Source organism: Sinocyclocheilus anshuiensis, unplaced genomic scaffold (assembly GCF_001515605.1).
Source record: "Sinocyclocheilus anshuiensis isolate Anshui unplaced genomic scaffold, SAMN03320099.WGS_v1.1 scaffold343, whole genome shotgun sequence".
In the NCBI taxonomy this organism is placed as follows: Eukaryota; Metazoa; Chordata; class Actinopteri; order Cypriniformes; family Cyprinidae; genus Sinocyclocheilus; species Sinocyclocheilus anshuiensis.
Window position 1 is genome coordinate 1,436,023 of NW_015549598.1, and position 15,131 is coordinate 1,451,153.

The 15,131-nt window shown below is 40.4% G+C and overlaps 1 protein-coding gene across 1 annotated transcript in view; it reads left to right on the forward strand.

Annotated features, from left to right (window-relative positions):
• The window catches only part of LOC107658541 (beta-adrenergic receptor kinase 2-like), a 78,542-nt gene that overhangs the window by 6,532 nt on the left and 56,879 nt on the right, over positions 1 to 15,131 (forward strand). The window contains exon 3 of the mRNA XM_016447133.1: positions 941 to 1,017. Within this exon, the coding sequence (XP_016302619.1) occupies positions 941 to 1,017 (77 nt within the window). The remainder of the gene's footprint in view (positions 1 to 940; positions 1,018 to 15,131) is intronic.

Consider the following 15,131-nt stretch of genomic DNA (forward strand, 5'->3'; position numbering starts at 1 on the left):
ACTGAAAACAGGCTAGACTAATCGATTCTTGGGATTTAAGAATCGATATCGTTCCGTAAAAATGAGAATCGTTTAATATCGAGATATCGATATTTTTAGCCAGCCCTATAAAATGGCTTACCATAAACAGTGTTTCCCACAGACATGCACTCTATTTGTGGCTGCAGCTGTACACAAAGCAGCGCTCAGCTCACAAATGCTGCTTTATCAGACGTTACATGCAAGATGAAATGAAAATTACATCCAAAATTTTCTGAAGACAGTCTGATTCCTTCAGAAATACAGTGATATAAAAACACCCACACCGGGTTTCGATTTTGAAATGTGCAGTGCTCATGTTTATTCAACGAAGTCAAAGCCTTTTGGAAAATCTATTTGGGTGCCACAAATAAATCAATGTATGAGAAACACTTCCATAAATATGTAATGAGTATTCATATATCATCGCACAGCACTATTTATATTAGCAGTCCTGATATCAGCCCTGTCCATGTACCATAATTTGTCAGGTCACTCGCTACAGGGGTGTCTGTGTCTGGTCCAGGACTGCAGAAAGCAGGTTTGGGAACACTCCTATCTCCCCTGACCTGCACTCTGACTCTATGGGGCTGTGGTTGGGTGATAATAAGCCCTTGGAGGGGGTGCTAATTGATTCAGTCTCCCAAACTTGCTGCTCATTAACACCCTCTCCCAGGGCAGCACGGCAGTGCCCTCCTTTGGGATGCGATGGGCGGAGAATTGAGCAGGTGGTTGTGGAGAGACCTAAACTAAGGCCGGGATCAAGGTGGAAGGGCAGCGCGGGAGGTTAGCTTCAAATCCAGTTGCCTCACTTTCAGGACGAGATGGGTTTTAGCTTATGTGGGGTTTGGATGGCCTTTGTTTTGCATATAAAGTTTTGAACTAAAGTCATCTTTATATTTTTTTCCCCATTTTCTTACAGTATTCGGAGTGTCATGCAGAAGTACCTGGAGGAAAGGGATGAACTGACCTTTGACAAAATCTTCAACCAGAAGATTGGTGAGTTTTCCCAATCTTTCATGTCACCTTGAGCCAGTTTTGCATTGTCAAAAGCTCAGAATTTTTTGTCATTTTTTCAGATTTGTAAAAAGGTCATTTATTGAGGATGCAAACAGAGTAATTCTTCGAATAAGCTTCTAAAAAAACACCACAGACCCTTGAGGAGGACATTTGAATCACCATGAAGTTAAATAAGGATCTTGTTCTTCCTTTTTTCTTATCTACTGAGTCAAAGACAGCTCTTTGTTTTTTGTAACCACTGGCCGTTATGTGTGCATTTCTCTATTAGTCACCTGAACAGTTAAACTCTTTGTCAGACAGCGTGTCGTGCAAATGCTCTTGTGTTGTGGTGTGATGAATGCATATGTCCAAATAACCTCAGGTACCTAAGTGAAAGCATGATTTTTTTTCCACTTGGTGCTTTTGGAGAAAAGGCGTTTGCTGTAATGTGTGAGCTGTGAAGGCACCATGGGAACACGGCTGCCAGCCCCAGATTTTGATTAACTTTAATTTTTACTTACTTCTGTGTCTGAAGTCCCATGTGAGGATCTGCTTCAGTGGTTTCTCTCTCTCTTTACTTTTTTTTTTTATACACATTGCCTCCATGCATTATACAATAACATTCTGATAGTGCCTTGTTATGGTAGCTGAGATTCTTATCACCAGTTTTGACCAACAAAATGGTTAGATGTGTTAAAACAGGGTTTCCCCACCTGGGTTTTGAGAGTTGATGGAAAAACTAATAATTAAAGGAATATTGCACCCAAAAATGAAAATTTGCTGAAAAAGTGCTCAACCTCAGGCTGTCCAGTGTAGAAGAGTTTGTTTCTTGATCAGAACAGATTTGGAGAAATTTAGCATTACATCATTTGCTCAGCAATGGATCCTCTGCAGTGAATGGGTGCCATCAGAATGAGAGTCCAAACAGCTGATAAAAACATCACAATAATCCACACCACTCCTGTCCATCAGTTAACATCTTGTGAAGTGAAAAGCTGTGTTTGTTAGTAACAAATCCATAATTTCTTCAAATCTGTTCTGATGAAGAAACATATCCATCTTAAATGGCCTGAGGGTTAATACATTTTCAATGTTGGGTGTACTATTCCTTTAAATCATAAAAATGTAAAATAAAAATAAATAAAACATTTTATTTGTTTATCTGCATGTCATTTGACCATTAACAGACATCAAAAAACAGTGAACATGTAAATGTGTTAAATTATTAAAGTATCCCTGTGTTAGAAGATGGAAATGGACCAGATTTCTGTTAATAGTTTGTCTTTGGACTTTCTTAGGGTGCTTTCACACTTGGTTCGATTGCCTGGTCTGAACCAGAGTTCAATTGCTCCCCTGACCCACTGGACTGTGTTCATATTGTTTTATTTGGCTCCGAACCGTGGTTCGTTTGCATCAAGCCAGCAGCTGTTTACCCCTTTGCTTAGTAACTACGGCGCAGGAGAAGGCGGCAAAATGCATAGCATTGCTTTCATCACTTTTATATTTATGTTTTTGAACCATTGGTTTTGTTTCCAAATGCTCTAAAGAATGCTGAAGGTGAACAGAAATTAGATATACAGCTCTCTGCTTGCAGCAGGTCAGGAAAGTGAGTGAAACACACACACAAACACACATTTTTATCAAATAATACATCATTAACAGTAGGGGTGCTCCGATCGATCGGCTACCGATCACTATCGGCCGATAATCGCGTTGGGATGATCGATCGGCAGTCTCTAAAATGCCGATCTCAAAAAAACGATCTCGAGCTGATGACGCTGCCGTGAGAGGTTTGGCACAACATGCAGCTGCACCATCTCAGTCTCTGTCCATCGTGGGTGAAATCATTATAATGCTGAAGGTGAGGTACTCACCTTCATATTTTCTCATTAAATAACTTATAAAGTAATTTGAAAACCTTGTGTGACACGTAATTTCACAAGCAGCGTGAGTGAATCACCATGCGCGTGCTCTCTCTCTTTCTATCTCAAAATACGCAAATGTCTTCAAATCACCACACATCGCTTCTGTCTATAAGCGAGCTACATGCTGCACAGTTGACACAGGAATTGTCACTTGCACAATCGAGGCAGTTTCACATCGTCACTAAAATGTATAAATTGCATTTCTTTTTAATTCTTGCCAGTGTTTAACCATTCAGCACTCGCGCGCTCTCCTGCAGACCGTGCGCTCATGCACACTCGCAGTGCACACACATAACGCCAGGTTCACGTTACTCCGTTTGCAAGTGCGTATGTGGTGCGCATTTTTTCCGCGCTCATGTTAACGGATTAAAGCGTTCACTGCACACGGTTGCTGTCCGGTAGTGAGTCCAGTAGCGGTGCGTCTGCAGCAGTGCAGAGATCGTTTCCACACCGAGTCTACTACTGCACTGCAAGAAGAGGTCTGCATTCCCGCGGCTCTCCCACGGGAACCGCGGGACCCGACCGGATTTTTTGCGCCGCGGGATTAAATTCCCGAATTAAATGCGGTAGCGGTTGGTAACTCTGGTGTAATTGGAACGGGAGCGGGCGGTCTAACAATATCCCGTTCCCGACGTCCATTTAGAACAGCATATCTGCGCTTTATAACGATGCTCAGAGCAGGCTTTACCTGTGGTAAATATACGGCCCTCAGGCAGGTTGTCGATGAGTGACAGAGCAGAATAAGGATGGAGCAAAGTGTGGATGCGCTGTCCTTGAAGGACGTTTAACTCGGTTTAGTTTATATTTATCTAGTTATAGATACTGCTTTCTGTGATTGGCGATCGGTGATCCTTTGATATGATTGAGTTTATATCAGCGGCAAACCGTACTGGAGTTCACATGAACCGTACCCCAGACCACCGCTTTTAAGCAGACTTGGATACTTTTTGTGGGTGCGCACCAAAGTTCGGAAGACAGCGTTGACATCTTCCAAACGTACCGAACTCTGACGTCAATCAAACCCGGGTGCGCACCAAAACTGCTAGTGTGAAAGCACCCTTGGAGTAGTTGTAGGCCATTGTACACTGAACTACCTAGATCACCTGTTTAAAGACCCTGTAATACAGGTCTTTTATTGATCTCATATAAGTATGGGTGCTGTGATTAGATAGTGAAGGAAAAGCAGTCGACAAGTGTCTTATGTGCATATGAACTCCCCCTGTAAGGTTTGAAAAGCATCCCAAGATGCACCTCTCATAGTTAAGAATCTGAAAATGTAGAAAATTGTAGTAAGTGGTCATATTTATGTATTCTTATTTGTTTTCATAAGCTGTATGTTTTATGTTGTCAGTGTTGTTACAAAAGTGTTACTGTAGTGTATGAGTCACTATCACAAACTGTTATTTATGTACATATAAATAAGTGGCTTATTTGAGTGGGAAACCTGTTCTTAATCTTAACAGGGAAACCAAGCTGCTATGCATGTGACATGTTGATGGGTCTAAACAACAAGTACATTAATTAAGTGAAAGAAGGATTTTCACTAATGCAAATAGCTGAAGTAGCTTGTAAATATTCCAGATCCTCTCTAAAGAGAGATGCGAAGCAGGAAACCGAAGTTCGCTGCTGCGGTTCCGCTAGTTCACATGCTGAATTTGAATGACAAATGTCTCGGTTTTGCATCTGACCAGTGGTAGGAGATAATGACTCAGAGGCTGGTTGCATAATCAGATGCTTCCCTTCTGTCTTTGTCTTTTAACCCTTGTTGCTGTGGCATTTCGTGTTTATTTGATGAACCAAATAATGTTGCACAACGATATACATTACTGCTGGGCTTTTCTGTTCTTTTAGGTTGTGATAGCTGCGACCTAATGATCTATTTTTGTTCTTGACGTGCATGTGATCGTAATGTCCTGAAATAGGGATGCTCATTTTAACTGGTTAACCGACCGTAAGAATTTTGACCAATTAATACAATCAGTTAAATGGTTAAAGTCATTCATTTATTTATTTTCAGTAATTTATCAAAATATTTAAAAAGGTTTGCTGCATGTTAGGCCTGGGCGATAAAATGGTATCGGTATTTATGGACGGTACAGCTTCATCGATAACGATAGAAAAAATGTTTGATATAGCGCACGATATTGTCAGGGTCTGGCGTCTGGTGTTTCTCCCTCTCACCACCAGAGGTCGCCATTTCCCATCCTCCCGGACTCCGTTACCTTCACTCCACTCACCTGTTCTCTCATTACCTTATTATTGATTAATTTGTCCCAGCTGTTTACCTGATTGTCTCTCCCTTATAAGCTCCCTGTGTTTTCTGTTCTGGGCTCGTTTGTCTCACTTAGGTGTCGGATCATGCCTTTGATTTGTGGCTGCCCTGTGCTCAGTTTATGTCTCGTGGTGAGCTTTTATGTTACTCTGGCTTTTTCCCCTTCAGGGTGGTTTCAGTTGTGTTTATTGTTTATTTTTGTGAGTCGTAAATAAAGACACCCCATCTGCCTGCACTTGAGTCTTCGCCTCTTTCGAACTGTGACAGATATAGGCGCGTGCTATGAATGACAAGCAGACAGCACACACGAACACATGCTGAGTGCTGAGCCTGCCTGTGATGAGGAGATTGTGAATAAAAAATGAATATTAGTCAAATTTAAGATAAAAATTTGCATTTGAATGCAAAAACGGTGCAATTGAATGTTTGGTGTGCGTCGGTGAGGGAGCCTCATCAGAGGCGCACGAGATGTGGTGATGATGATGTAAGTGTCTTTGTCGTACTTTGTTTTTGTTAGTCTGTACAGTTGAACCCACAAGACGCACCGCTGCTGCATTATTCATTCAAAATATTAGAGAAATATAGAAGCTCAATGCAGAGAAGTTATTGGTTAGGTTAAAACCGAAACCAAGCCATTCACAAAGAACACATATTAGACGCATTTTTGGGACAGACAACTTGACTGTTGCACTCGCGTCTCACGCAAGAGATGTATAGAAAGCCATGTAAAGTTAAGAGTTTAAACTTTTAGAAAACACGTTGCGAATTTGGGGAGGTTTATTCCATTTCTCTGCATCTCATGTTTTTAAATGCAATCTGTGTGATCGGCGATTCGGCTTTTTGAATTAAGCTATGTATAAATTAGGGCTGCACGATAAATCGCATGCAATATTTAACGCGCATCTTATCAGTAAAGCCGGTTCTGTAATCAGCGGTAGATCTCCATCACATGCGTGCTTTCACATTGAGCAGCATTAACTACACAGAGCCGTTGTTCACTGACGAGCTGCGCAAAACCACGTTCATATTCGCGCGATTTTTTTGTGCAGCTCGTCAGCAAACAACGGCTTTTAGTCAACAACAAGACATGAAACATAAAAAAACTCAATTTTTGGAGTAAGATATAATCCGCAAAAGTGTTTACTTTTATTTTTGCACGCTCGCAATAAAAACAAGATTTGTGCTTTTGCAAAATAAAGCAAACAAACAGAATGCACGTTGTCATCCTTTCCTTTCCGTGAACTTGTTTATGGAGCGCCGCACCACACTTCTGTTTTAAATCTGTTAGCTTAATTATTTAAGTTAGATATATTTAGCTTTTTTTTTTTTAATGAAAACAAATGTTTATTTTTATTTTAGGCCTATTACTTACATAGGCTATACATTTTCCTTAAAGCATCCCATTTTGTCCCAGGGCTTGTACTACATTTCTATTGCATTCCATGTTGAAGAACTTTGTGTTGTTTCTATTTTAATATACTTTTAAAGTTTAAATCACATTAAAAGCTTAATTTGTAATTATGAGCGAATGATGATGCATTTATATACCGTCACCGTCACTCACAGCCGCTCGCACGTGTTTTGCACATGAGCCGCACGCAGCCCAAAATTAAACTACTTAATTGACCATGATAGCTTTAATCGATTGCATCTCTTATCGACAATTAATCAATCATCGATTAATCGTTGACATCCCTAATTAGAAGCTATAGCAATAAAAATGACAAGTCAAAACGAATTCATTTAGGTTAAAACGAAACTGAAGCCAACGTTGGGTCTCTCATTCGTCACAAAATCAAATGTTTCCGTATTCGCGATGTATTTGAATGCCAAATTATTATTTATTATGTAGCCTACTTCACTCACGTTCCAATATCCACGTAAAACAAAATGTTTTGCATAACATCACGGTGGTACTGTGATAACGCTTAATGGCACAGATTTGACATTTAAACTGAGCAGTGTGTTTTTTTCTATATGTTTGACTGACTGTATTTTATTATGATAACGAACAGGCTGCATTATCAAGGTAACAAGGCGGCGCCGGCGCAATCACTTTAATTTTTTCCTTCTAACAGTGGAAGCAACTTCTCCTTTTAGTCATAAAGATAATCGGAATTGTAAAAGGTTTGTCTTTGTGTACATTCACAATAAAAACTAATCTTTGTGCTTTTGTAAAATAAGCCTAAAGAAAAATAGGATGCCGCTTTCTGCCGTCTTGGTTTCCTTTCGCGCAGCACAAGAATGAACTGAAACTCTACATACTAGGCTACTTGTTGCACAGTTTTTCTTTCATTTTCTTAATTTATTAAGTAGAAATATATTTCTCGTATAGGCCTATTTATTCGTTATCTATATATATATATATATAGCCTAGCTTTATTATGTTTTTCTCCGCTCGCAGAAGCGCTGCAGGTGCGTGATGTGATATGATGACCATGTGAATCCTCATGTTCTGTTGTTTGCTGCTTTTTGTTCATGTAAAATGAATCCCGGGAAACAAATGGTAGTATTTTAACGGGTCACAGACAGTTATCCATTCTAATTTAATTCAATTCTAATTTAAAATAAACATGTCGGTTAACGGTTAATAGACGGTTAACGAGCGTTGGTTGTCGGTTAGGAAAAATAACCGAAATGAACATCCCTATCCTGAAAACACTAATATTGCATAGTTTCTCATATGTTTAGTTTCTTTTTAGTTGGCCTCCTTTATTTATTGCAGAAACTCCTTCGTTCTTCCTACTGTGAAGACCCTACACTCGCTGTGATCCACCTAGTCATATGAGATGTAGTAGGGATCAACAAGTAGCTTTTACCATTAAAATTGCATGAGAAATTAATAGAAATGAATCTTGCTTAGCAGGAGATGTAGAGAGCAACACAAGGATGAAAAGCTCAGGCTCAGGGGTGTCTGTCTGCCCAGAATGACAGAGGAAAATGCCACCCTCCTCCATTGATATAATTTGGTTTGACAGTCACAGCCATGAAGACGTTCACATGGAAAAACTGAGCGTTTGATGTAGGCCTGGGCGATAAAACTGTATCGATATTTATATTGTTATTCTTCGATAACAATATAAAAAATGTTCGATGTAGTGCACAATATAGGCACGTGCTATGAGTGACGCAGACAGCACACACAAACACGAACACATGCTGAATTGAGTGCTGTGCCTGCCTGTGATGAGATTGTGAATAAAAAAATTTATATTAGTCGAATTTAAAATAAACATTTGCTTTTGAATGTTAGGAGTGGGCCAGGGAGCGTCATCAGTGGCGCACGAGATGCGGTGATGATGTAAGTGACGTTGTTGCATTTTAATGTTTTGTTAGTCTTGCCCACGAGATGTGCCGCTGCTGTGTTATGCTTTCAAAATATTAGAGAAATATAGAAGCTCAATGCGGAGAAGATCTTGATTAGGTTAAAACCGAAACCAAGCCATTCACACAGAACGCATATTTAGCGCATTTTTTTAGACGGACAGATATGACTGCTGCACTCGTGTCTCACACAAGAGATGTAGCCATGCAAAGTTAAAACAGTTTAAACTTTTAGAAAACACGTCGCAAATTTGTGGAAGTTTATTCCCTTTCACTGCGTCTCTTATGTTTTTAAATGCAATCTTTTTGCGATTCGGCTCTTTGTATTAAGCAATGCATAGCCTAAATACGTGATGCTGTTTTGTTCATAATTGTTTATGCAATTTATGAAATTATATTTGATTTATGAGTTAATTTAGACGTAATGCAGTTTTTTTTATAGACTTTTATTTCCTTGCATTGACAATTTAAATGTGCTGCATTATTTTGCTCATTGCGCCCTCCTGTGGCCTCGGGAGTGTTTAATTTTTATTGTGTGTTTGACTGTTAAAACAAAAAAATATTTGTTTGTCTCAATAAATTGGGTTAAAAAAAAATTTGAAACCAAAAAGTGGTTAAATAAAAAAATAAAATTTTATTGCTCTTTGTTTTAAAAAAAGGTTATAAAAAATGTAAATAATAATAGATACCGAACGATATGAAACATTATATCGTTGATCATTTTTTTTGCTATATCGCCCAGCCCTAGTTTGATGTCTGATTTTATTGGCGGAAGAACTCGATTTACTAGAACATCTGGAAGGGTCTAGATCAGGGGTGCCCAACCCTGCTCCTGGCGATCGACAGTCCTGCAAAGTTTAGCTCCAACTCTAATCAAAGACACCTGCCTTTAATTTTTAAGTGATCCTGAAGACCCTAATTAGTTGCTTCAGGTGTGTTTGATTAGGGTTGGAGCTGAACTTTGCAGGACAGTCGATCGCCAGGAGCAGGGTTGGGCACCCCTGGTCTAGATAATGCTGTCTTTACATGTTAATAATATGAGAAGCATTCATAAATATCTAAAGATGTAGCAAAAGGCTTGTTTATCCAAGTCAGGGAAGGTTTTTTTTTTTTTTTTTTTTTTTAATACTTAGTTCAACATTGAATGTTTTGATTGATTTTGAATGTATTTTTTCCAGCATTAGAAGCTTTGAAATGGTTAACAGTCCTTCTGAACCATGTGACCAATAACTGTCTGGCGCAATGGGAGAAAAAGCTTCATGTTCCTCCTTTGATTGTGCCAGACAAGTGTAGCATTTCCCAGCTACCATTGTTCTCTCTCTACCCTGACAGGTTAAACTAAAGCCATTTTGCCCAAACTCTTCCATGACCTACACACACCAAAGATCTTGCATGCTCTGCAGATCGATAAGCTTGTTGTATTGATACCTTTTATTTAAGTCTTCGTCCTGTCTGGGAAGTCACGAATGACTGTAATAAATAACGTAGGGCAGCTCAGAGCAAAGATGAATAGCCCTATTTATCAGAATGACATTGGTGTACCGTTGCATGCACGCTTGTATGCATGTATCTGTGCAGAAACGTGACAGTTTGACAGCAAGTTTTGGGCTGATAATGATCTCTCCATCCCCCCCTTTGCATGACACATGATTTATTGGTCGGCAATGTCGGTCTGTGATACAGAGATGCTGCAGTGCAATTCTCTCTCTCTCGTTTGCGCTCTCTTTCATCTTCTCCTGCTCTTTTACTTATTAGTATGCTTCACTTTGTGGCAGGTGACATTCGTTTTATTGTGGCCAGCAGAATTTTTGGAACAAGGTCTTGAACCCTGCGCAGAAATAAAATGTTTTGGTGCTGCTGTGCTACTGCTCAAACATTATCATGGAGACCAGAGATGGGGGATGTTCAAGGGGTGGTTCACTTAAAAGTGAACGCTGTTCGTCATTTTCATCATTTACTCCTCCTCGCGTTACTCAAAAAAAAGCCCTTTTACCTTCTTTCTTCGGTAGGACACCAAGGTAAATGTTTTGCAGAATCTCCCAGCTGCCGAATATTTTATTCATCATCATCAGTCCCATGACCTGATGTGGTCGTCGGGACGCTGCTCTGTTGAACATCTGACCAGGTCCCTCACTTGTCTCGTCATGTGCTGGTTGGTGCCTGCGTCTCTGCAAAGCTTTTCATGGTCCATTCTGTAATGTTGTCAGCCCACTTATTTTTCTGTCTGCATCGTCTCCTGCCACCTTGTACGCTACCTTGGAGGATTGTTGTGGACAGGTTTTTGGCTCTTACGACATGTCCGTACCATTTCAGCTTTTTCTTTCTAACTGCATTGAGCAGGTCTTCATACTGGCCTAATTCGCGCCTGATGATGTTCCTCACTGTTTCATTTGTGATGTGGTCCTTGTAAGAGATAAGTAAAGTGACGTGACATGTGGCCAAGTATGGTGGAATTAATACTTGGAATTAGTGCTCTGCGTTTAACCCATCCAAAGTGCACACACACAGCAGTGAACACACACACACTGTGAACACACACCTGGAGCAGTGGGCAGCCATTTTTGCTGCGGCGCCCGGGGAGCAGTTGGGGGTTCGGTGCCTTACTCAAGGGCACCTCAGTCTGGGTTACGAGTCCGATTCTCTAACCATTAGGCCACGACTTCCCCCAAGGAGATGCCAAGGATGGTTCTATAGCATCTCATTTCAAGTGCCTGGATTCTTCATTGCAACTCTGCTGTGAGGGTCCAGGACTCACAGGCATATAAGAAGACTGAAAGGACAAGTGCACGCAGAAGTCTGATTTTTGTTTTTAGAGAGATGTCTTTTATCTCTCCATACAGGTTTCAGCTTTGACATAGCTGCTGTTGTTTGCGCTGTTCTTGCTAAAACTTCTGTTTTTGACCCCTCTTCACTGATGATAGAGCCCAAATATTTGAAATGACTCACAGTTTCCAGTTCTTGTCCTCTGACTTATATCTTGGTAGTGATCTGCTTGTCACTATTTGTCATCAGCTTTGTCTTTTCAGCGCTTATCTCCATGCCAAACCTAGAAGATGCTTCATCCAGGTTTTTCACTAAGGCGGCCAGCTCCGCTTCACTACCAGCTAGTCCATCAATGTCGTCTGCAAATCGGAGATTGGTGATGTTTCATCCTCCAATGCTGACTGTGCCACAGTGGTTCTCTAGGGCCTCGCTCATGATGTGCTCTAAGTATATGTTAAAGAGCGTGGGCGACAGAAGGCAACCTTGCCGTACACCTACTGTTGTGCAGAACCACTGTCCCATAGAGCCGTGCACTGCTGGCTTTAGCATACAGCTGTCTGATGGTGTTGGTTAGCTTTTGTCCCATGTTGTACTTCTTCATTGTTGCCCATAAAGCATCATGCCAGACTCTGTAAAAAGCCTTTTTGAAATCTATGAAGACATGATACAGGTCTTGTTGGTGTTGTGAGTACTTTTCACACAGGACTCTGAGATTGAATATTTGTTCTGTGGTACTTCTCCCTCTGCGATAACCAGCCTGTTCTTCAGCAATAACTATTTCTGCTTGAGGCTTTAATCTGTTCAAGATGATATTAAGCATCACTTTACTAGCTTGGCTGATCAGACTGATAGTTCTGTAGTTTTGGCACAGCTGAAGATTACCTTTCTTGGGTAGGGTTATAATTAGTGAATGGGTCCATGTTTCTGGCCATTCACCTGTCTGCCAGATCTTGTTGCAGATTTTTGTTAGTATCTCTGTCACTGGATCCCCTCCGTTCTTGATGAGTTCAGCTGGCATGTTGTCTATTCCAGCTGCCTTATCACTCTGCAGCGATCTTACTGCTGCCTCAACCTCTTCCTTGAGAATGGGGAAGTTGTCATCATTTGAGGACTCTGGTACCTCAAGCACTTCTGGGTCTCCTTTGGTCTGATGGTTATAGAATTCTTGACAGTACTCAGTCCATCTGCCTGTAATGTCACTTTCTTCTGTGAGGCATTTCCCGTCTTTACTTAGTATGGTACTGACTTTCGACTGTTTTTGTTTGTTTAGGTCTTTCACAATTTGGAATGCTTTTCTGCTGTTGTTCTTTTCCAAACTATTCTCTATTTCTGTGCACTGCTGTCCTATCCAGTCTTCTTTAGCCTTCTTCATGCTTTTTCTGATATTTTTATTGATTTCATGGTATTCTGCTGCCCCAGTTGTGTGCCTACAGTTTTTGAGATCTCTCCGGGTGTCACACATTTTGAGAATCTCTTCTGTAAACCAAGGTTTATTCTTTGAGCGATGGAGGCCAATGATGTCTTTCTCTCATGTGTTGAAGGTAGTTGTCAAAGCTTCAACGTCCTCATCAATCATTAAGAGTGGTGCAAATTTTCCTCCAATTGTGGCTCGAAAGGACAGATGTTTGGGTCAGTCAGTCGTTCAAGGTTGAACTTGATCCTGCTGTTCTTTGGCTTAATGTTTTTCTTCAACCTCACTCGGAAGTTCATTATCACCAGCTCGTGGTCACTCCCAACATCAGCCGCTGGGAATGTCCTTGTTTTTGCTCTGTTGATGCCAGATCGGAAGCGGTTTTGGACCAGTATATAGTCAATCTGGTTGTGATGGGCTCCATCAGGCGCATGCCATGTCCAGCGTCGGGAAGCTTTATGTTCACCTAGGGTATTGGCTAGTACCAGGTTGTTGTAACTGGCAAACTCCATCAGTCGTCTTCCTTTTTCATTAGTAGTTTCATTGCAAGAAGTTCCACAATGATCTTTCCAGACTTTCGGTGCCTCTTTGCCTACTTTTGCATTCCAGTCTCCTTGGATGATGAGGATGTCTGTTTTGATACCAATTATTTGCATGTTTATGTGCCCGATAACCGATATGCAGAACCGATATTTTTTTACTGTTATAAAGTAAATAAATGACTGAGTGAAGTAAGTCCATACTTCACTTTTGTTTTTCCTCCTTTCAGTTATCTTAAAAAAAAAAAGTGTTGAAAATTAGCAGTCTTTCATGTTAAATTTAATCTTCATATTACAACAATAAAAACATTTTTTATTTAAACCATCAGCAGCAACACTAATATTAACAATAAGCAAAATAAATGTAGAAGGTCTAATGTTTTCAAATGGAGAAAATAAATAAAGGAGGCTAAAGAGTGAAGAATAATTCACTGGATAATATTCTCTGGAATATTGAAATATAACAAACAAAACATCGTATTTTATTGCATTTCTCAACTGGCATGTTATATCAGAATTACTAATAATGAACATGCGCTCATTCATGGCTGTATTATTTAATTAATGCAAAGTTACGTCTTTACCGTACACCTACTGTTGTGCAGACGCTGAAATCACCGCAAGTGTCAGGCGTGCTTCAGTATGTGTGTAGTAAATGAAACAGCGCGTCTGCGCCATTCATTAACAGAGACAGGCAGAACATGCAAGATTCATATTTAAATTGACTTTTGGGGCTTAGTATTTACAGATATAGTCCATATCGTGATTTGATTTAAGTGTAATGACCTACTTTTGATTAATTCATTCAAAATTTGACAAATTCCGTGACATTCCGCGTTAAACTGTGAATTCTGTTTTTATGACTGGATAAAGACTACACTGCATAATTTTCCCGCTTATCATGCGGCCACTTGCCTGATGTGAACATAAAATATCTTACATACCACCACTTGTGAACGAGCCAGTGTAATGCAAATATATCTGAAAGGTCTGCGCAAGGATATCGTCACGTTATCGCGAAACAAGTCAGATCTCGCGAGATCTCGTCACACCCCTAATAGCTACAGAAGACTTGTGTGTATATAGTGCAAAAAGTATAAGAATTTTTGTGGTGCTTATTTTCTTCCTTTTTTTTTTTTTTTAGCTTGACAGCTAGTGGTCACTATATGCTTTTGTTGAATGAAAAGAGTGGATTGAACATTCTGCAAAGCTTCTCCTTTAATGTGCTTAAGAAAGGGTGAGTGAATGATAATACGTTTTTGGATGGACTAATCCTTTAAACCACATTTTGCATGAAAGTCATGAATATTTAACGTTAGTTCAGACTTATGATTGTATCTCTTCATTTGTCCCGTCAGGCCAAAACGGGTGAAAATACCACCAATAGCCACGATTGCTCTGCTGTGAGTCAGTGTTCTTGTTTATAATACACAACCAGATGAGCAGTTTCTTCATTTCCTGGCCCAAACCATCACTTATCATGCAGACCCCGCCTCCCCCTTTATCGTCAGTAATGGTTTCACAATAACAGGCCAGAGCTGTCAAAGGTCACAGCACACGCCGTCCCTGAGCGCACACATCATAAAACCATCCTTGTATCTCCGGCATCTCTTTGATCCGGTCAGCTGTGGTTTATTCTGCTGCATGAGTCTCATGGCTTTGATGCCCGAGGGAGACGTTCACGGCTCCTATGGATCTCCCTAATGCTCCGATCTGTTGTTATGATGTTATTCCTCTATCTGCCCTCCTCCTGGTTTCTTCATTTATGTTCTGCCTGTTCACCCCTCCTCCCTCATTCACATCTCCGTTTCTCTCTCTCTCGCTCTCTCTCTCTCTCTCTCTCTCTCTCTCTCTCTCTCTCTTTCTCTCTGTGAGAGATC